The sequence below is a fragment of the Chionomys nivalis genome, chromosome 8, assembly GCF_950005125.1.
Source record: "Chionomys nivalis chromosome 8, mChiNiv1.1, whole genome shotgun sequence".
NCBI classification, from domain to species: domain Eukaryota; kingdom Metazoa; phylum Chordata; class Mammalia; order Rodentia; family Cricetidae; genus Chionomys; species Chionomys nivalis.
The window spans coordinates 63,175,770-63,196,904 of NC_080093.1; the positions used below are offsets into that span (position 1 = coordinate 63,175,770).

Consider the following 21,135-nt stretch of genomic DNA (forward strand, 5'->3'; position numbering starts at 1 on the left):
CAAGCTCTGACTATCTAGCCTTGCCTCACCTGGAATTCACAGACATTCACCTGCCTCAGTACCACCCCACCCCCACCCAGTGTGTGTACCACTACGTTCAGTTAAATGATTTTTTTAAGGAAAAAAAAAAGATATACATTCCCTGTGTGATTTTCATCGCAGGTTATCTGCCTAATAGTGAAGTTAGTTTACAAATAAAATAATTAGAGGTAAATATGCAAGCCAAGCCTCCAAGCCACCCTGAGCAGCCCAAGGTCATGAGCTGATTTCATTTGTCCTTTCCCTGGGGAATCATTTCTTGGCTCATTGCCTTGCTGTTGTTCTGTAACACAGCAGAAGGCCCCTCCATCCCTTGCTTAGCGCCTGAGTTTAAGCCAGTTGGGGGGTCTGAGAGGTTTGTGTTTATTGGATTTTAATGACTCGGCTAACAGGGATCATTACTAAAAGTAATAGGAAGCTAAGACTGTGGAAAAGGAATGATTGGACTGACAGGTTATTTCTAGCAGTTCCTTAGCACTGTCCTTAGATATCCAGCTAATTCTTTGAAGTAATTAAGAAGGACCCTCCCTCGTAATCAGTCCACTAATACTGCTCCTGTGCTATTGCAGCCCCTCGGTGGTGGAAGGAGTAGCGTATACACTGGGCTTCCAACGTGCTTCCTAATCCCAGCCTAACAACTCGATGTTGCTCTTCTCCATTAATGGTATGACTGAAATTATTTATAGTTAGTACTGGTTAGTATCATATCTGTCAGGTTTCTGCTACCTCTGAAAGATCTGAAAGAGTCAGCTATTTCCTGTCTTGGATGAAATCTGGTTGGATACAAATATTGACAGTAAAAGAGACCATAGAGATTAGACCAGTACTTTTAAATATAAACTGACCATGGTTCACACTTATCCAAAATGGTGTCTATTAGATTGTGAAAGATTTCTTAAGGTGGTGATTTCTGAATTATTTAAAATTAATACAAATTCATTTTAGTATGTGTGAAAAAAGATAAATCCTATCATTATATGTACATAAGTGATTTGGTATATATTTCCTATTTTAAATCTAATGGGATGGGGAGCATACATTAAGTCATGGATGTATTAACTGTATTAGTCAGTGCAGTGGCACATCTTTGGTCCCAGCACTTGGGAGGCGGAAGCAGGTAGATCTTGGTGAGCTCAAGGCCAGCCTGGTCTACATATTGACTTCCAGGCCAGCCAGGACTACATAGTGAGACCCTGTCTCATATCTGAAAAGTACTCTTTGGTGTGTCTATGTGTATGGTGCATATGTGAGTGTGCATATTTGTATGTGTGGATGCATGCATGTGCCCATAGATGCCCAGGGTTGATGTTGGAAATCTTCAATTATTTTTCATCCTTATTCATTGAGGCAGAGGTTCTCAGTCAAACCCAGAGCTCGCCCAGCTAGTCACCTTTCTGTGACTGCCCTCTCAGGTTGGGATTACAGGTCAGCTGCCACACCCACCCAGCGTTTATGTGGGTTCTGAGGATTGGAACTCAGATACTCAGACTTGCAAGGCAAGCATTTTAACTGCCAAGATACCACCCCAACTCCAGATGTAATAAAACATCTTATTCAGCTTTCAAAGCCTCCCTGAGCTTGTTCCTGTTGTGTGTTTTAGGTTCTGTTTTCTCACTGCCCAGATAACTTTGTCTCTTCTTGTTGACTATATTTTAATTAATCTTTTTGCTCTGCTCCTAGACTTCTATTCCACAAGTTTAGGGCCTATGTACTAGGGAAATCTCCATGGGAACCACCTCTCCTTTATTTCTTTCTTTTTCTTTTTTGAGACAGGGTCTCTCTGTATAACAATTTTAGCTGTCCTGGAACTCGCCTCCTCTCCTTATTAACCAGATTATTGTGCAAGTCAACTACTTCATACTTTCTCCTGGAAGCCTCTGTCTATCTTTCCTTCCCCAGTTTCAGACTCTGGGAGGTTTCAGTAGCTCCTGAGGGGGTCTCTGGGTGCCCCAAGCAGACCCTGGGCTGTGTGTTTAATCCCCAGCTCCCCCACAGGGCTGTGCCACAGGAAGAACCAGGAAAGAGAACAGCTAAGAGCATAGAGCACTGGAGATTCTGACGCCTGCAGAGGGCACCTCTAAACAGTAATGCAAGCTTACAGAAATAGAGCTGCTGTCTCTAGGAGATACTTCACAGCTAAGGGTGTAGCTAAATTGGTAGAGGGCTTGTTTATAAACCACTAAATCAATATTCCATCAGAGCACCACATGGGGTGGCCAAGGCCTAGAACCTCAGCATTCTGAAGGACCAGAAATTCAAGATTATCTTTGGTTACATAGTGAATACGAGGCCAGCCTGGTGTACATGAGACTGCCAAACACAGACACACAGACAGACACACACATCACTTAGATCATTTCTCTCTGAAAAGATCACACAGCTTGATCGATATCAGAGACCCTGATTCAATTTGATATTTTATTTATTTATTTATTTATTTATTATGTATACAATATTCTGTCTGTGTGTATGTCTGCAGGCCAGAAGAGGGCACGGACCTCATTACAGATGGTTGTGATCCACCATGTGGTTGCTGGGAATTGAACTCAGGACCTTTGGAAGAGCAGGCAGTGCTCTTAACCACTGAGCCATCTCTCCAGTCCCTCAATTTGATATTTGATATGAGACTAAAACTCATTATTGCTGTATGCTCATAATTTTTTCCGGCAGGTTTGATAGAATTCACATTCCAGTGAGTTTTAAACACAAATGATACTGTATATTAAAAAAATCCTATCAAGCCAAGCAACGATAACTCCTAACTTGGAGACTTTCTGTTTGGAAAGTAAAAGAAAGGGGAGAAAGTCTTTAAATTTTTCTTGTTATTAAGAAATGATTTTTTTTTAAGCCGGATACTGGTGGCACATGCCTTTAATCCCAGCACTCAAGAAGCAGAGGCAGGCGGATCTCTGTGAGTTCAAGACCAGCCTGGTCTACAGGGTGAGTTCCAGCACAGGCTCCAAAGCTGCACAGAGAAACTCTGTCTTAAAAAAATAAAAAAAAAGAAATGATCTTTTTTAAATGCCAGAATTTCCCCCTAGGAACATGGATTTGGCCCAAGTATTTTATTTTATTTTGAAATTATGCAAAAAAGACAAATTGATATATTTTTGGTATCGAACAAAATCCTATAAAGGTTTAAGTTCTTTCAAGTCTCCCTGTCAAATAGCGTGCTTGTTTAAAGAACAAAGGAGGCAATAAAATAGTTTGTGTGGGGAGGTGGAAAGGAGCACCTAGGACAAAGTCCCTGGAAAGGTTGGGAAAAAAAACAACCAAAGACAGCACCTCTCAGTTCCAGCAACCACACACTACACAGCCTTGGCCATATATCAAACACACACAACACTGTAGTCCATCATGGTAGCTCATGCCTTCGATCCCAGCACCCCATAAATAGAGGCAGGTGGCCCTGTGAATCTGAGGCGAGACTGGTGTATACAGTGGGCTCCAAGCTAGCCAGAGAGATATGGCGAGACCCTGTTTCAAACAAAACAAAACGGAAAAAAAAAAAAAAGTCGTAACCCCAGCAGTTTCAGAACGTCACCAGTTCAGGAGGCTGGGTGGGTCCGAAGCCTACCAGGATTACAAGGTCAGCCTGAGCTGCCTGTGCAAGACAAGCTAGACGTGGAATATTAAAAAGTGGGGGGAGGGAGCTGGGGAGATGACTCCACGCATACAATGCTTGCAGAAAGTATGAGAGCCGAGTTTGGTGCCCAGAATCTATATAAAAAGTCAACTGTGGTGCGATTTGTAATTCCAGCCATAGGGGAAATGGAGACAGAAGCACCTCTGGGGTTCTAGCGAGCCGGTTTGACTAGAGCTCTAGACCAGTGAGACACCCTGCCGCATAAGCCAAGGTGGGAGCCTAAGGAGATAGTTCAGTTGTCACAAACACTGACTGCTCTTCCAGGGGACCCACATTCAATTCCCAGCACCCACATGGCTGCTCAGAACGGGCTGTAACTCCAGTTCAAGGAGATCTGGTTCTCTCTTCTGGCCTCTGTAGGCAAAAGGCTCGCAAGCGGTGCACTGACTTCCATGTAGGTATAACACCTGAACACACTAGAATAAAATTTAAAAACCAAGGTGGATAGCATTTAAGAAATGACACTTGAGCTTGGCCTCCACGCAAACGTGCACTTACTTGTACGTGCACCTGTATGGCACCTGCGCACATCCCGTGCACAAGCACACAGATAAACAATCAAGAACAGGGAGATTTAAAAAAAAAAAGCACAAATGATGAACGTTTGTTATGTATCTTACACTGGGAGGACGCACATGATTTATATATACCCCAGACTTTGGAGGTAAGGTCGAGGGGAGGCAAGGTCTCATAAATCCAAGGCCCAGCCTCCTTGCAGGTTTATTAAGACTCAGATTTATTAAGACTCAGAAAGCCGGGCGGTGGTGGCGCACACCTTTAATCCCAGCACTTGGGAGGCAGAGGCAGGCGGATCTTTGTGAGTTCGAGACCAGCCTGGTCTACAACAGCTAGTTCCAGGACAGGCTCCAAAACCACAGAGAAACCCTGTCTCGAAAAACAAAACACAAAAACAAAAACAAGCAAACAAACAAAAAAAGACTCAGAAAGCACTATTCACCATTAATGAGCCCACTATTTGTGAGGACATCAGCAGTGCGCTGTGGAATCTGCGGATCGTCTGGCTCCAGGTTCGAGACCTGGCCCGGCGGGCTCAGCCTCTGCCCGCACCCCCAGACCCCAGCCCGCCGCTTACTGTGGGGCTTCATGGTCAGCTGCTCCCGGAGCCCCTCGGGCCGAGCCCTGGCGGCGCCGCCCTCCTAACGCCTGTCCTCCGTGGCAGGCGTCGCTCGGGTTGCCCTGACAACCGCGGACGGGACCGGGCGGGGCCCGGCCGACGGCGAGAGGGAGGGACCAAAAAGTGACGTGGAAACGCGGAGCCGCGCTCGGGCGGGAGTGGCGTAGGGGGTCGGGGCTGGGGACTTCGGCTGCTTCCACCGAGCCGTGTGCCGAGCTCGGGAAGCCGCCGTCAGCTTCTGTCGGGACCACGCGAGCGTCTGCAGAGCTTGGGAAGCTCCCGCCCTGTCTCCGTTTGGCCTCGGTGGCCGCCGCTGCAGGTAACGGCAGGGCAGGCGGCGGGGGAGCTGGGAGGCCGCGCACCTGTTGCAACCCCGCCCGACCCCGCACAGCTGAGGGTGAGGGCGCCCCAGCTCGGGAGGGAGGACCGCAGCTCTAGGCTTTCTCCTCTGAACCGGGGAGGGTCTGAGATCGGATGCTCCCGAGACTCCCGAATGGGAGTCAAAATAGATCCTGCTCCCGCTGGAGGACCCAGCCATTGCATCGCAATAACCCCAACTAGAATCGGGGCTTCCCTGCACCCGGCATCGGCCCAGATTAGGGTCTGGATGACCCCGGAACGCCCTGGTGAGAATCAGGATAGAACCTGCTCCCGGCTGGAGGTCCCGGCGTTTGCAAGGCTGTACCCTCTCCCCAGGATGAGGGTCCTTTGCGCCAGGATGTTACCCAGGTCATGGCTCCTAGATACACCCAGTGAGGACGTCTGCCTCCTTGGGGAGACAGAACCAGGCCTTTGCATGGCAACTCCCTTCCAGGATAGGTTCTCCAGCACCAGAATGTCGCCCCAGGTCAAGGCCAGGACGACCCTAAGACTCCTGGGTTTGGGTGCCCTCTACTCCGCCTGAAGGATTCGCCCTTTGCATCGCTTGTTCCAGAGTGGGGTGTCCGACCACACTGACCTAGGTGAGGGTGGGACTGTTGTGTGAAAGCAGCTCCTGCCTCGGTAGAAGGCCAAGCCTGTCTCCTGAAACCTTGGGCTGTTCCTCCCCCACTCCTGCTCCGTCATCCCTACTCTCAGCTATCACATTTCAGGCCGTGGGCCCCCGCGTGGGATTTTGCTGACTAGTTTAGGTGTAGGGGTGTGTATGTTACAATCCTCCCTTTTTTGGAGGGGGTGGGGAATCATCGAATCAACCAAACTGTGTAGGACACTGGTTTCAAAGACGCTGAACTAGGTTTTACTTTAGGTGTGAAAATCACGAAGGAGTTTTATCCTGTATGCTGTAAAATTTTCAGACCACCCCAGAGAGTGTCATTGGTTAAGGAGGAAAGAAAAAAAAAAAGCCGGAAGGAAGGAAGAAAAATGGAGAAGAGATAAGGAAGAGAATGAGAAAGTGCAGAGGGGCAGAGGGAAATTGTAGGATTGATTTAGCATTCGGGTCTGGAGATTAAAGTCCCTCCATCAATTCCTACTGCTGCCGTAGACAATACTAGAGGAAAATGGAAGGCCCAGCCACACTGGGGTCATATAAGTGATTACTCATCTTTGCCAAAGGAGAGATTTCTACTCTGTGGGTATCAAGGACACAGGGGAGAATTACTTTCCCCTAAGGGAATCGTTCAAAGCCTCGTTGAACCTGCGAAGCATCTATTCTGTGATGGAAATGGACGTTTATTCTAGGCTCCCAGCTCTGGCTCTATGAGGGTGATTGTCAAAGCAAGGAGGCTTATGTGTGGGTGTTGACAAGCAGTGTGATGTATGCAGGACTGCTACTACCTAAGCTAAAGTACCAAACTGAGATGTTTAGCTTGCAAGTAAATGTATCATGAGACATTTCCCATAATGTTCCTGCAACTTAGAGAAGGAGAACCCAGAGTGTTGGAAGAGTTCTAGTTTTTCTTAATAATAAAACCCTGGAACCAGATAGCAGGGTAAATGCTGAAAGATCAGAGAGACAAAGGAGCAAGCCACAGTCAACTCTTACCTAGCTAAGTTGTCAGCCACAAAAGGGTTGAACTCCTGTCTCCTCCCACCTTATAGTCATCTCTCCACCCCGCCTTATCACTACCTGTCTGTCTGTCCAGACCTCCAGACCTCTATGGTTAACCGGTGGCTAGCTATGCTCTCTGATCTTCACACAAGCTTTATTTGTTAGAGCACAAACAAATTATCACCACACCAGGGTAAGATTTCTGGGTGCTTCTGTACACAGTATTTCCCAAATTCTGGTTCTCCTACACAAAATCAGATTGAGGCTTTCTCATCCAAGACACGGTTATGCCTGTCAATAATGCAATAGCAAAGGTCACAAACAAACCTGGCGTTACTGACACACAAGAGGTGTTAAGGTTAAACTGTCCAAAACAGTAGGCTGGATATTGGGGAGGGTGCGCGCTTGCTTTCTTTCTTTCTTTCTTTCTTTCTTTCTTTCTTTCTTTCTTTTTTTAAGAAGAGTGACAGATCTCCATGCTAAGGTGATGAATACTAAATGTAGGGACTGCATGTGGATTTTAAGAATGGAAAGGTGAGAATAGAAATTGATGGAATACCTTGTAGTGGTTTAGAAGAGACCTAATCCTTGAAGTGGGCATTGAGGAAGTCTCACTCAATACATAAAGGCAGCTAACTGTGAAAGCAAGATTTTAGGGGCTGTCATGCCTATGAAAGAAACAACTGGCTAGGAAGGGGTAGCAGTGGGGAGGGACATATCCGTGCACTTGCCCAGTGGATGAGAAGAACTTCTGTGTAGGAATGTGTTTTACCCTCAGAGAAGATGCTCATGGTCAGAAACTGTTAATGGGTTAGGGCTTGGAAATGAATGATAAAGTTTTTATTGTCACTTTGGTTTGTTCCTACTAATATGTCTATTTCCTTTGGCTGTTGTGTTCAGTGTACTATTGGTGGTCAAAGGAAAAACAAAAAGACATGGTATGGGGGGTTTTGCTTTGTTTTTAAGTTTCCAAGTTTCTTTGTGCACAGAGCGGTGACATCACTACTTAGCTGATGTGTAACTCAAAGTAGCAAAGCAAAGCAGCCTTAGCCTGGGATAACAAGGTAGTCAGGAAGACATAGAAAGTGCAGCCGTTTCTTTTTCTCCCACCTCTTGGCCACTCTCAGAATGAAAAGCAAAGACAACTCAGTCAGAGGTTAGCTTAATTTAGCACAAATAGGGCAGCCAAAATCGTACCACTTGAGCGCGTGGGTTCTGTCCTCTTCCCCCACTGTCATAACTGGGAGAAGGGTTTTATTTTTGCTTTGAAGAGTTTTTGCTTTTTTATTTGTGTTAGCATGGTTTGGGTCTTCTTCCCTCTCTGCTACTTTCTGAATTCCTTCAGGAGCTCAAAGGTAGACTACAACCTGATTTCCATGTCTGGTTTGTGTTGTCCCCAAACCTGTTAGCAACTGCACTCCAGCTATCGGACTCCCCTGAACCCTGCCGCTCTGCTCTTTTCCTCCGTGGTGTGATTGCGCTCCAGGGTCTGGCTGGTTCTCGCTTTCCAGCACTTTTTCCAGGAGGAGGTCCATGCCCACTAAATGAACTTCTCTCCCACTCGCCAATGGAGCTCTTGGCTCCAAAACTACGCTTTCTTCTAATAGTTATCTCTCTTTTGTTTTTTGGGTCTTGACCCTCCGATTAAGCTTTGTTTCCTTTTATATAAACCCACAGCATGCTGCTTCCGTAGTCCCTTTGGTACAGAGTGGACTTTGGTTGTGTCCTGAATGGGACGGCAACAGAGAGGACAACTTCCAGTCATTTTACTAGTCTTTATTTCTAAGTACACCTCTTTGGGAAAGGTGGGAGCTGCTGGTTGCTCATTATGGTGGCAGTTTGTCTAATAGTTTAGTAAGAATCAGAATAAATGATGTGTAATTATAGGGACAGGGAATTTAACACTGTTGATAGGATACTTCATGTGAACTAAGCCTTGGGTTCAGTTCCCACCCAGTATAAACTAAATGTGGTGTCCCACAGCTGTTACCTCAGCACTGGTGAGGGGAAGGAAGAGGATCAGAAGTTCAAAGCCATTCTTGGTGACATGGTGAGTTCAAGGCCAGCCTAGGCTACACGAGACCCTGTTTCAAATAATAATAGTGAAGTGTTAATAGATAATATTGCTATCTTCCATATTGTAAAAGAATCCCCCTCCCCAGACAGGGTCTCTCCGTGTAACAGCCTTGGCTGTCCTGGAACTCATTTTGTAGATCAGACTGGCCTCAAACTCCCAAGTGCTGGGATTAAAGGTGTGTGCCACCATGCCTGGTATAAAAGAAAAATTTAAATGTAGAAATTTTAAATGGAAAAGGCAATGTTGGGATGGGGCAAACATTTATTGAACAGCTATAGTGTGCCGCCCTAACATAGTTTCCCATAAATGGAGACAAGGGAATTGCCCAGGAGCGTGGGTGTGAGGGCAAGAGGGCTCCCCCATCAGAGGGTAACTTGGGCGCAGACAAAAGGCAGCAGTAAGCAAGTGGGGTGGTAGTTGTTGCTGACTGAATATGTATAACCGCATACATAGAAGAGAGGGAAGTGAACCAGAGAGGTGCTGGGGGGAGGTTACAGAGAGCCCTTACTTCAGGACCGGATTTTTCTTTAAAGGTAATAAAAATTGTGGGTGAGTGACATGGTCCATTTTGCATATGGAAAGGACCAAAGATTAGTGAGAGTCAAAATTTGAGACAGAAAAACAATGGGAGGGCCATTTGTTTTTGTTTGAGGTATGGAGAGAAGGTGACCTAGAGTGGGTGTTGGTTACTGTGGTGCCAGTGTCATGGGGACGGGGCAGCCACCGGAAGGAGCACACTTGGACTTCTTGGTAACACCCACAAGGCTACTTCCCATGTCTGATGTCAGGAGTAAGGTGGGCTCTCCAGCTATTTGTTGAAATCTAGAGCACAAAAGAAGGAAGCAAGCTTTGTAAAGAGTATGATGGGGCTGGAGAGGTGGCTCAGAGGTTAAGAGCACTGGTTGTTCAACCAGAGGACCTGAGTTCAATTCCCAGCAACTCACAACCCATCTGTAATGAGATCTGGTGCCTTCTTCTGGCCTGAAGGCAAACATTCAGACTGAACACTATAAATAAATAAATAAATCAGAATAAAATAGAATATAGAATATGATGAATGGGCCTGCCAGTGGTGGCGCTTGGGAGGCAGAAGCAGGGGGATCTCTGAGTTCAAGTTCCACAGAGCAAATTCAAGACAGCCAGGGCTACTCAGAGCAACCCCAAGGGTGGGGGAGGATATGACTAATGGACTGTGTGCTGAGTTCAGGTTGAAACATGAGCACGTGCTTGTGCTGTCCGGAAGCAATAGTTGGATGTGTGTATCTGTAACTAGAAAAGCCTGCAAAGAAGTCAGGAAACTGCCCAGGCATTCAGAACCATTTTCTCATAGTGTCTTTAGTAAGAGAGGGGGATCCAGGACCTGAGGCACATGAATTTTTCAGTGGAGGAGGGCAGCAGTGAGAGACCCTCCCAGACTAAGAAAAAGGTGGCCAGAAGGGTAAGTTGACCTGTAAGAAGGGCCCTGAGGAGTACAGATCTGGCCATTCCCTGAAATCCTTGTGCCTTCCACCCCACCCTGCCCTTGGTCGTTATTAAAATGAGTGCAGAGTGGCTGCAGTTTGTCAACAAGAAAGGCAAGCTGCTTGGCATTTACAGGGCTCAAGGTCTCTATTATTCATGAAAACTGTAACTTCTCAAGTTGGCACTATTGATGCCCCAGGTAGGTAGTAGGGTGCCGTACTTGGCTGTTTGCTCTATTTCTTCATTGCTTGAATGAGAGAGAGAGAGAGAGAGAGAGAGAGAGAGAGAGAGAGAGAGAGAGAATAGTAGAACATGGTGGCAAATAACTAATTATAACACTCATGTGCTTGAGGCAGGAGGTAGAGGATAGCCTGGGCTACATAGTGAACCCCTGTCTTCTAAATTAGTAAATGAATGAATTAAAAAGTTTAATAAGATGGCTAAAAGTTCATTTTATAAATTTCAAAGGTAAAATAAATGTCATATTTCTCGGGTAGACTGACAGCGGTACATTCCTTAGATCTTAACTATACCAGGTCCTACCCATTCACTCAGAAATAAGCTAGATTAGGTTTTTTTTTAAGTGTGTTATATTGATTCTGGTTTAAGGAGGAGCCCTTAAGCTATTATACAATCAAAAATGATTAAAAATTAATATTGGAAAGCACCTAGTAGTCTGGTTGTGAGAATTTCTAGCAAGACACTTCACTGTGGGGAGTTTGATATAAGAACATTAAGAAGTCTTTCTGCCCTTGTGCCGTGGTGCACACCTTTAATGCCTGCACAGGGGTGATGGAGGTGGGTCATCTTTCTATCTGTTGTTTCATTGGTTAAGTAATAAAGAAACTGCCTTGGCCCGTTTGATAGGACAGAAAATTAGGTAGGCGGAGTAAACAGAACAGAATGCTGGGAGAAAGAAGCTGAGTCAGGAGTCGCCATGATTCTCCCACTCCAGACAGACGCAGGTTAAGATTCTCCCTGGTAAGCCAGCTCGTGGTACTACACAGAATATTAGAAATGGGTTAGATCAATATGTAAGAGCTAGCCAATAAGAGGCCGGAACTAATGGGCCAGGCAGTGATTAAAAGAATACAGTTTCCGTGTAATTATTTGGGGGCATAAGCTAAGCCATGCGGGCGGCCGGGTGCCGGGGACGCAGCCCCTGCCGCTCATTATTACAACAGAGTGGCACCCAACGTGCTAATGAACTCCACGTAAAACCTGAGAGGGCTTAAAAAGGAGAGAGAGAAAATTCAAGACAGTTTTTTGCTGTTTGTGGGTTGCATGCCGCAAAGAAATTGTCCTGACTCAGCAACAGGAAAAAACTGGCTGTTTTAAAATGCCGGCTTTCTGGGCTGTGCCGCCATTGTGATCTCTGTCTGGCTCCTGCAGGAGACAGAGCTTTTGAATGGAGCATTTGGAGTAAAGTGCTACGGCTTGCTTGATGGCAAGATGGACTGCTGTGTGCCTGAAACTGTGTGTGACTCAGGGGCACCAAATGACTCTGATGCAGGAGCGGCTCAGCTCCGCCATGCTGAACTCTGCTGGTCTCAGGCAGGAACTACCGTAATTACCGTAATAACAGCGCAGTTAAGATTTGGACTGAGCAGGACACAGGCGGTACCGTATTATCTGTACATGGTGCAACTTAAGTTTTTAAAAATTGCTTAACATTTTAAGAAATGCTCCTGAATAGTAAAAAAATTACAGTTCACAATAGAACTGATTCAGACACTGTTGGATGAATGTACATAGGCTTGAGAGAGAGAAAAAAATATATAAAAAATAAAATTAATGTCTTAAAAAAAGGGTAAAGTCTTTAAAGAGACAGAGTACAGATAATTATAGATTAAAAAAATAAAAAAAAATAAGCCACGTAAAAATGAAAAATTCACAGAGAGTCTGGATACTTTGTATTATTGTGTTTTCTTTAAAATTTTTGACTGTAAAGGAGCTAAATACAGAGAGACATTTCATTATATGGGCTGCCAAGCTAAACCAGAATGGATATAAGGGTATTATGATTTCAGAATATAGGTCTAAGGATATGATGCTTTGGAGAGGGTCTTCTTTTGTTTTCACAGAGGATGCGACCCTATGGATTTCTTCTATCCCAATATGGTATGATAGACCACGCCCTCCTGAAAGGTTACTGTAAACACCCTCAAAAAATTACTTCACTCAACTGCCAACTGAGATGACCCTGGCACACAGGTTATCCCATAAAAGACCTGAATAACAGCGCCCCCATACAGCAGGAAACAGTTTGGAGAGAAAAAACTGCGCCCATATTCCCAAATATTGTTTATAAATGTTCTTTTACATTTAAATGGGGATATGATATAGATATGAATAATTTGCATTGGTATAGATTTTAAGGTCAATTTTGTTATATGTATATGCATATTTCTGATCTTGATTAAGGTATTGTGATTGTGTAGTTCATTTAAAAATGTAATGTATAATTAGGAAATATAGGTTGCTAATGAATAATCATCAATAATAGTCAAATTTGTAGTCATGTTAGTTAGATTTTCTAGATATGCATAGATATATTTCAGCTAGATAGGCATTCTTCATATCTTTCAAAGACTGCAGAATATGGCATTTAAATGTTTTAATAACTTAGGGCTTTTCATGACAATGAGACACGTCTGCTCCTGGCAGCACCAATCTACTTCAAGAGGAAGATGGGCATTGAAGAGGCTCCTTATGGAGTTTGATAGCCATTTGGGCATGAAACTGCTCATGCCTGGACTGTTACATAAACTGGACACAAAGAACTCACAGAAAAAGGACTGCTAAACTTGCCTAAAGGTGAGATGGTCTTTCGGGGTTCCTGACTCATGAAAGAGTCTGCGAGACATTCTGCAGGACACAACAAAAAGTGACTGAACTGTCTTTGGAATTTCCTGCTTGATGAAAATGTCTGCTGGATACTATGGGCCTGAAGGCTGAAGATGGATGCCCCAACGATACAGAGGAACTTTGAATGACTGTCCAGGCAGCGAGATGTCTCTGTCATTTCTAGAGTTTTGGATTTCTTCTTTACTTAGGTAATATTATATCCTTCTGGAGTCTTTGATGGAGTTGAAGAATGGTTAGTTATAGTTATAGTTTTCCTTAGTAATGATAAAAGATAAAATAGATATAAATATTGTAACTGTAATTCTTGCTTGATAACTGTTTTGTTATATGTAATTTTACTATGTTAAAGTTAAAGTCTTTCTTTTTTGTTTAAACAGAAAAAGGGGAAATGATGGAGGTGGGTCATCTTTCTATCTGTTGTTTCATTGGTTAAGTAATAAAGAAACTGCCTTGGCCCCTTTAATAGGACAGAAAATTAGGTAGGCGGAGTAAACAGACAGAATGCTGGGAGAAAGAAGCCGAGTCAAGGAGTCGCCATGATTCTCTCTCTCCAGACAGACGCAGGTTAAGATTCTCCCTGGTAAGCCAGCTCGTGGTACTACACAGAATATTAGAAATGGGTTAGATCAATATGTAAGAGCTAGCCAATAAGAGGCCGGAACTAATGGGCCAGACAGTGATTAAAAGAATACAGTTTCCGTGTAATTATTTGGGGGCATAAGCTAAGCCATGTGGGCGGCCGGGTGCCGGGGACGCAGCCCCTGCCGCTCATTATTACAACACAGGGGAAGCAGAGACAGGGGATCTCTCTGAGTTTGAGGCTAGCCTATTCTATGTAGTGAGTTCCAGGAAAGCCAGGGATATGTAGAGAGACTCTTTATCTCAAAAAAAAAAAAAAAAAAAAAAAAGGCTAAATCTAAAAAATATTTAAATTATAATGTATGGTTCTTGAAATTTTACTGTAGAGCAGTGAGGTGGCTAAATTTTTTAATTAATTGTGCAATTGATTATTCAAGCTGCATTTGATATGGAGCAATGTTGAGTAAAGATTTAATGGTTTTCTAGGTGCTTTTCCAAAGGCTGATGGATTTTTTTACATAATTTTATGTTTATGGGTGGTTTGCCTGCATGCATGTCTGGGTGCCTCATGTGCCAAATGCCAAAAGATGGCATTAGCTCCCTCTGGAACAAGGGTTTAAAATGGTTGTGAGCATCCATGTAAGTGCTGGGAATTGAACCTAAGTCCTCTGGAAGAACAGCCAATGTCCTTAACTACTGAGCCATCAGTCTCAAAGATGATCAATTTTATTTGTTTGCTTAAACTCGATGTCAGTGCTTTTGAAGTCTAGAAGTAAGACTTTAAAAATAAATAAATTTTGAATTTTGACTATATCTTTCCCAGAGAGATTTTAAGTGGCTCCTAGAAACCAAATATAACATTTTGGAGAAGGCTGGCCCTAGGAAAACATGGACAGAGAAAGACAGAGCCTTGCTGTGCGGCCCAGGCCAGCCTGAACTTCTAGTTTGCCTCAGCTTCGGGCACTGGGACTATAGGCCTGTGCCACCACTCCTAGCCGTCTGAAAACCTCATGAACATGACCCCATTGTGTCGTTGGAAATGTTCTGTAGCTGAGAAAGTACTTGTGCTAAGTATTTAAATTGTAGCCCCGTGAGGGCAACAAAAACCATGTCTTTGCCGGGCGGTGGTAGCGCACGCCTTTAATCCCAGCACTTGGGAGGCAGAGGCAGGCAGATCTCTGTGAGTTCGAGACCAGCCTGGTCTACAGAGCTAGTTCCAGGACAGGCTCCAAAACCAGAGAAACCCTGTCTCGAAAAACCAAAAAAAAAAAAAAAAAAAAAAACCATGTCTTTCAAATACATAAACAGGATTTACAAACAAACATCATTCTATTTGCATTTACTATGCATGTATATCTGTGTGTATGCATGTATGCAATGCAGTATACCACAGCATACACTTGTGGAAGGCCGAGGTCAACTTTCAGGATTCTGTTCCCTGTTCTCAGATCATCAGGCTTGGAAAAGGAGTGTCTTTCCTCACCCCTTTAAAAAGCACTATCTGACATCTCCCCAGAGTAAAGTATTTCTTCACCCTGCACTGATACAATACAAACTCATTTCCTTTTCTTTTTTGAGACAGTCTTACTGTGTAGTTCTGTCTCTCCTGGACCTTACTGTGTAGATCAGGTTGACCTCAAACTCACAAAGATCTGCCTGCTTCTGCCACCCGAGTCCTTGAAGTAAAATGATGGACGATGGACTACTTCATCCAGCCAAGCCCCTGTTCTTTAAGGAAATTGGGAAGTAGAGTGGTTATGTAGCTCAGCAGGCACCATATACTAATCCAGGATCACCTGGGGTCAGACTGCTTACTTCCCACATCTGCTCTATCACAGCCAAGATGCTAAAAGCAAGATAAATTAACCAAGCCTCGTCTGAAGGCTTAAACTTCCTCATTTGAAAAAAAAAAAAAATGGGACTGATAAAGTAAACCCTCATGGGTTCTTAAGGGTTTAAATGAAATAATCCATATAAAGTGCGTAAGTGCTTAACAGCATCTGGCATCCAGTAAACATGTTGTGACTGCTAATCAGCAGACTTATCATCCTCCTCCTCCTCCTTAGTCCAACTCCAGGAGGGTGTGACACCATATTCTCCAGCTGTGGTCTGCAGACAGGTGCTGGCCCCCAGCCTTCCGGTCATGTGAGGAGATGGGTAGGTATCTGGACTTCTTCAGTAGCAGGCCACAGTGAGTTCTTTACACTCTGATACCAGCTTCTTGGCTTGCCACAGGGCAACACTTTGCATAAAACTGCCATGATCTCATTCTCCAAAGACTCAGATGTCCTTTTTTCCCTCACCTGCCGTCCTCATTCCTTCTCTTTCCTGAACATTAGCGTTGTGGGTTGTAAATACATTGATTGTTGCTTCAGCAAATGCTTACTGATCACGCTGCCCATGAACATACATCCCTAGGTCTGTTTTCTAGGGGTTGCAAAGGTAACGCTGAAAGCTCCTCTGAGCTCGAGCAAAAGGGAGATGGGTAACTGTAGGAGTTGGTGTTTCGGCACACAGTCAGTGTTTGCAGTGGTCCCTCGGCATGCCTCAGATTAAGATTACTGTACCTTTATCCTGTTGAGTCTTTGATGTTAAAAACCGGTGTTTGACTTGCTGATTAGAATTTCACGGGGGGAAAAAATCAAACAAATTTTGGCTTGTAATGACAATATTTCCTAATTTTGAACTCCCCTTCTGCCACTTATACTATGTATTTGTGTGGAGTGACACACTCAGCACTTAATTTAAAATCAGGGCCTGGAGAGATGGCTCAGAGGTCAAGAACACTGGCTGCTCTTCCAGAGGACCTGAGTTCAATTCCCAGCAGCCACATGGTGGCTCACAACCATCTATAGTTAGATCTGGTGTCTCCTTCTGGCCTGCAGGCAAAGCAGTGTATATCTAGTAAATAAATAAATGAATAAGTAAATGAATTAATAAAAATAATTCTAAAATCAAAATGTCAGTTAACCTTAAAAAGCACCAAAGAGGCCTCATGTCCTGCAGGGTTTCCAGCCGAGATTCATTCTTTGTACAAAAATAAACAAACATGATAGTCTCATTAGTATGCAGATTTGCCTTTGATTTAACAAACGGTGATACTGTGTGTATGCCAAAGAATTGTTTCAAAAGTGAATTTATGATTTGTGATCAGTGAATGTTTGATTTATGAATTGTTTTTACTTACGCATATAACAAGGATCACATCAGAGTCTGAGGTTAAAAAGGATGATGAGCAGAAAACACTAAGAAGCCCGGTAGAAGACCTGTCTAATCATTTGCTGTTATGTGCAAACACATGAATCATGAGTGATTTACTGCTGTATAGATATCCTGGAGGGCTTTTGCATTGGCTACATAAAAAGCTGGGCATCATATAAAAGAGTAACTTAAAGAGGTGGGATATTTTATATTGTAAACCCAATCTTGGGACTAATTGATCCCTCAGACTTATTAGAAAATAATATTAAAGTTTTTTGTCAAGAATTTTCCTTAGCAGGGGGCTGGAGAGGTGGCTCAGTGGTTAAGAGCACTTGCTCTTCCGGAGGACTTGGGTTCAACTCCCAGCATCCACATGTTGCTTCACAGCCATTCATAACTTCAGTTGTATGGAATCCAACTCCCTCAAAGGCACAAGGCACACACATGGTGGATAAACATACATTAAACAAAACACCCATAAAATAACATATATATAGAAAAAGAGAAAGTTCCTTAGTTTGTAGTAATTCTTAGGGTATTGTTGTTGCATGAATTGCATTTACTGGTTTCGTCTGCTGGGTGCTCCTGCTTACAGCCACGCCCATTGTACCCTGTGCCTTAACTTAGCCTCTTACTGGCTTCCCCAGAGCTGGATCTCATGAGCCTCTTTAACTAAACCAAAGGCAGGTGATGAAAAGGTAGACAGGGTTAAAGAAAATAGTGTACTATCAAACTTAAGATGAAAATTGCAAGGAAAAGCAGAGAACTTTTAAAAAGTTGGTCAAGAAGCGTCTGAGTTACCCTGCATGTGAGCGGCCTCTGCTCCAGAGTGCAGGCCACTCGTACTGTGGCTCCCCCTCATTGTTGAAATCGCCTGCCCGGGTTTGCCTCTCTCCTGCATGGACCAGCCTTGCTTTCCTTCTCTTAGTTGCTTGGCAATAAGATGAAGGGTATTCATATGTCATGAACAAAGAATTTCTATTTGGACACCCCCTCAGCTTTGGCTGGGCTGGAGCCCTGGGAGAGAAGCCAGCCTGTATGTTCACACCATCCCAGCATGGGCATCATGCATCAGCCAAGTGTTGGCTGAATGAGTGAGGAGACCTGAAAATGTAGACACTGAGAATGAAACTGATTGGATTGCTAGAGGTGCATCAAATGTTTTAAAGGCGTAAAATTCCTACAGACCACAACACGGATCCTTATTTATTCAAGAACAGTTTGTAATCGAGGTTCCAGATCATAGGGGTTAGCAGTGAAGGACTGAGGCAAAGCTCTGGCAAAAGTCCCAGTGAGTTCATGGGTGACTGGGTAACTCCCTGGTCTGTGATGTGCTGGAGCAAGGGTAATGCCTGCTGGCTTTTGAATCTTAGGGCAGCCTTCTCATTTCCAACAGTAACTCCTGAAGAGACCAAGGCAAACCCAACTCTGAATGCTGGACTGGTTACACGCTATTAAGGTTATGAATTTGCCCACTTGCCCAGTCCTCCTTTCTAGGGGTAGCAAGGGTATATAGCATGTCATTGATGAAGAGGACAAAACTATCAACATAGTGACTTCTTTTTTTTTTTTTTTTTTTGGTTTTTCGAGACAGGGTTTCTCTGTGGCTTTGGAGCCTGTCCTGGAACTAGCTCTGTAGACCAGGCTGGTCTCGAACTCACAGAGATCCGCCTGCCTCTGCCTCCCGTGTGCTGGGATTAAAGGCGTGGTTTCTCTGTGGTTTTGGAGCCTGTCCTGGAACTAGCTCTTGTAGACCAGGCTGGTCTCGAACTCACAGAGATCCGCCTGCCTCTGCCTTCCTAGTGCTGGGATTAAAGGCGTGCGCCACCACCGCCCAGCTCCCATAGTGACTTCTTAATGAGGGAATTAGACATTTTTCAGCAATGCTAAGGGGTCTGGAACTCTGAACAGGGATAAGCAAAGGGCAGCTACAGGACATAGGATAGCCTTCAGGGAGGCCAGGGTTGGGCTTCAAGGGTGCAGTGGTCACAGATCCCGGGCATGATGGCCTAAGGAAAAGAAAGGAATAGAATTCTGAGAAATTGTTATGGACTTGTTGACTGACTTTGTACGGGGGAGCTTGGTGTTAGCGCCATTCATCCAGTCAGCAGATAGTTATTGAGTGGCTCTTATGTGCCAGGCCCTATTACAGACGCAGTAAACAAATCTGACCCAGAGCTCCGCTTCATGGAGCGCACCTTCTGGTGCACAGCTCCAGCGCCAGAGGTACATATGGTGAAAGGCTGTGATCTTATAGAAAGGAGGTGACCAGGGAACCCTCTACTGAGCTGGCGCTTGGCAAACCTTTGTAAAATAAAGGAGGGAGACTTTGGTTATCTCGGGAACATTTCAGACCCAGAAGAACAAGGACAGGGCCTGAGACACCGGAAAGGAACCTATCCAGGGCTGAGGGAGATGGGGCAGAGTGGCTCAGGCCTCTATCAAACACAGCTTCCGGAGGTCATCGATACTGTTTCTGGGTTTAGGAGGCTCTTCTTCTTCAGTAGTCTTGGATCTCTGTGGTTTTGTTTTTTTCCCTCTGACTACAGCAGAGAAAGGTTTAGGCTGAACCCACCCACACAGCCCGGGCTGAGCTCTCAAGGTCCATGGTTACAGCTGCAGGGTCCCTTTTCCTTTGCTGTGCAAAGTACATGCTCACGGATTTCAGGGATCAGGCACCTACCTGATACTGGTCTTTTGAGACCTGGAGAGTTGTCTTGTAGGCTGCTCCACCCCCTATATCTGCTGGTATCTGGTGTCCCTTTATGAGTTAATGTAAAAATATTATACAGGGGCTGTCGAGCTCAGTGGGAAAAAGCATGGTTGCTCACCTCCCACATCTGTTGAAGGATCAAATAGAGAATCTGAGATTAAAAAACAAAACAAAAAAACCCAAGGGGGCCTGGCACTGTGGCTCAGTGGTCGAGTACTTGTCTGGTATTCATAAAGCTCCTGGCTTTAATCCCTAGCCCTGGGAGACAGGTCCAAGGAAAACTTCAAATACTTTGAGCACCTGAAGGAGTTAACTGAGATGCAGCAGTGCTACATGGCTCTGAGGCCGTGTTGGGAGCTCAGTTTGAGACATGCAACATTTGAAGTGCTTCTTCATTGTCCACGTGGGACACGATGAGAAGATGTTTGAATATACGAGACTGGAGTCCAGGGAGGCAGGGCGTGAGGGTATAAAGATGGAGGCTGAAGAACACTACCCTGTTATCGAGGGAAGAGGGCCAGGGACTGTGTGGGGAGAGATGCAGACACAGAAGACTGCAGCTAAGGAACATGGATGGTTGAAACAAGCTAACCCAGGAGAGAGCAAACCTGCATGCTCTCAGCCTCGATCCTGCTCTTCTGTAGTTGTAGAATTATCTCACCAGACCTCATATATATAAATGACTAAGGCATGGCCTTTTCTCATCTCAGCTTTTGATTCTTGCTCACTAAGGCTGTTGCATGCATATGTATTTGTGTGTGTGTGTACCCAATTAAAAGTGTTACAAAAGGCAGCCCTGAGAAGCTACGGCCCACAGTGTATATGTGGGATAAGTCTGAAAAGGGCACTTTCACATTCCAATCTCTTATAGTAAAATGTTTATTCTGATAACAGTTTTAGTTGAATTTTATTTGAGTGACATATAGCTTACCATATTTGCCTGCCTGTTCTCCATTCTTCCCCCTCACTCCATGTCTGTTTCCCTCCGTCCGTCCCTCCCTTTCTTCCTTCTGAGTACCTTAGATCCCAGACTGGCCTAAGATTCGCCAAGTAGCCGAGGATGACCTTGAACTTGTGATTCTCCTTCCTCCACCTCTCCAGTGCTAGGATTATAGATGCCCACTGTATACAGTGCCTGGGCATTAACTGGGGACTTGGCATGCTAGGTAAGCACTCTGTCAACTGAGCTAGAACCCTAGCCTCCATGTTCTTTTTCTTCCCCATGTTAATTTGCTAATGCAGGCCATGGATCACATATCTTTTTAATTACTATTAAGGAAAAAATAGATTCGCATAGCTTAGCACAGATGCAGGCCGAATGAAGGCAGGTTTCTGAACATCACTGAGCCTTAAATTCAGCCACTCCTCTGTCCAAGACAAGCCACGCAGTCACAAGAATCACTCTGACTTCTCCAGAGTCTGAGAA

General features: G+C 44.6%; 2 protein-coding genes across 2 annotated transcripts in view; one reads left to right on the forward strand and one right to left on the reverse strand.

Moving 5' to 3' along the window:
- Window positions 1-4,853, reverse strand: part of Fank1 (fibronectin type III and ankyrin repeat domains 1) — a 106,004-nt gene extending 101,151 nt beyond the window's left edge. The window contains exon 1 of the mRNA XM_057778979.1: window positions 4,779-4,853. Coding sequence (XP_057634962.1) covers window positions 4,779-4,791 — 13 coding nt within the window. The 5' untranslated portion in view covers window positions 4,792-4,853. The remainder of the gene's footprint in view (window positions 1-4,778) is intronic.
- Window positions 4,854-4,972: 119 nt separating this feature from the next.
- Dhx32 (DEAH-box helicase 32 (putative)) overlaps window positions 4,973-21,135 on the forward strand; it is a 51,600-nt gene continuing 35,437 nt past the window's right edge. The window contains exon 1 of the mRNA XM_057777222.1: window positions 4,973-5,139. The gene's annotated coding sequence lies outside the window, so the exon portion shown is untranslated. The remainder of the gene's footprint in view (window positions 5,140-21,135) is intronic.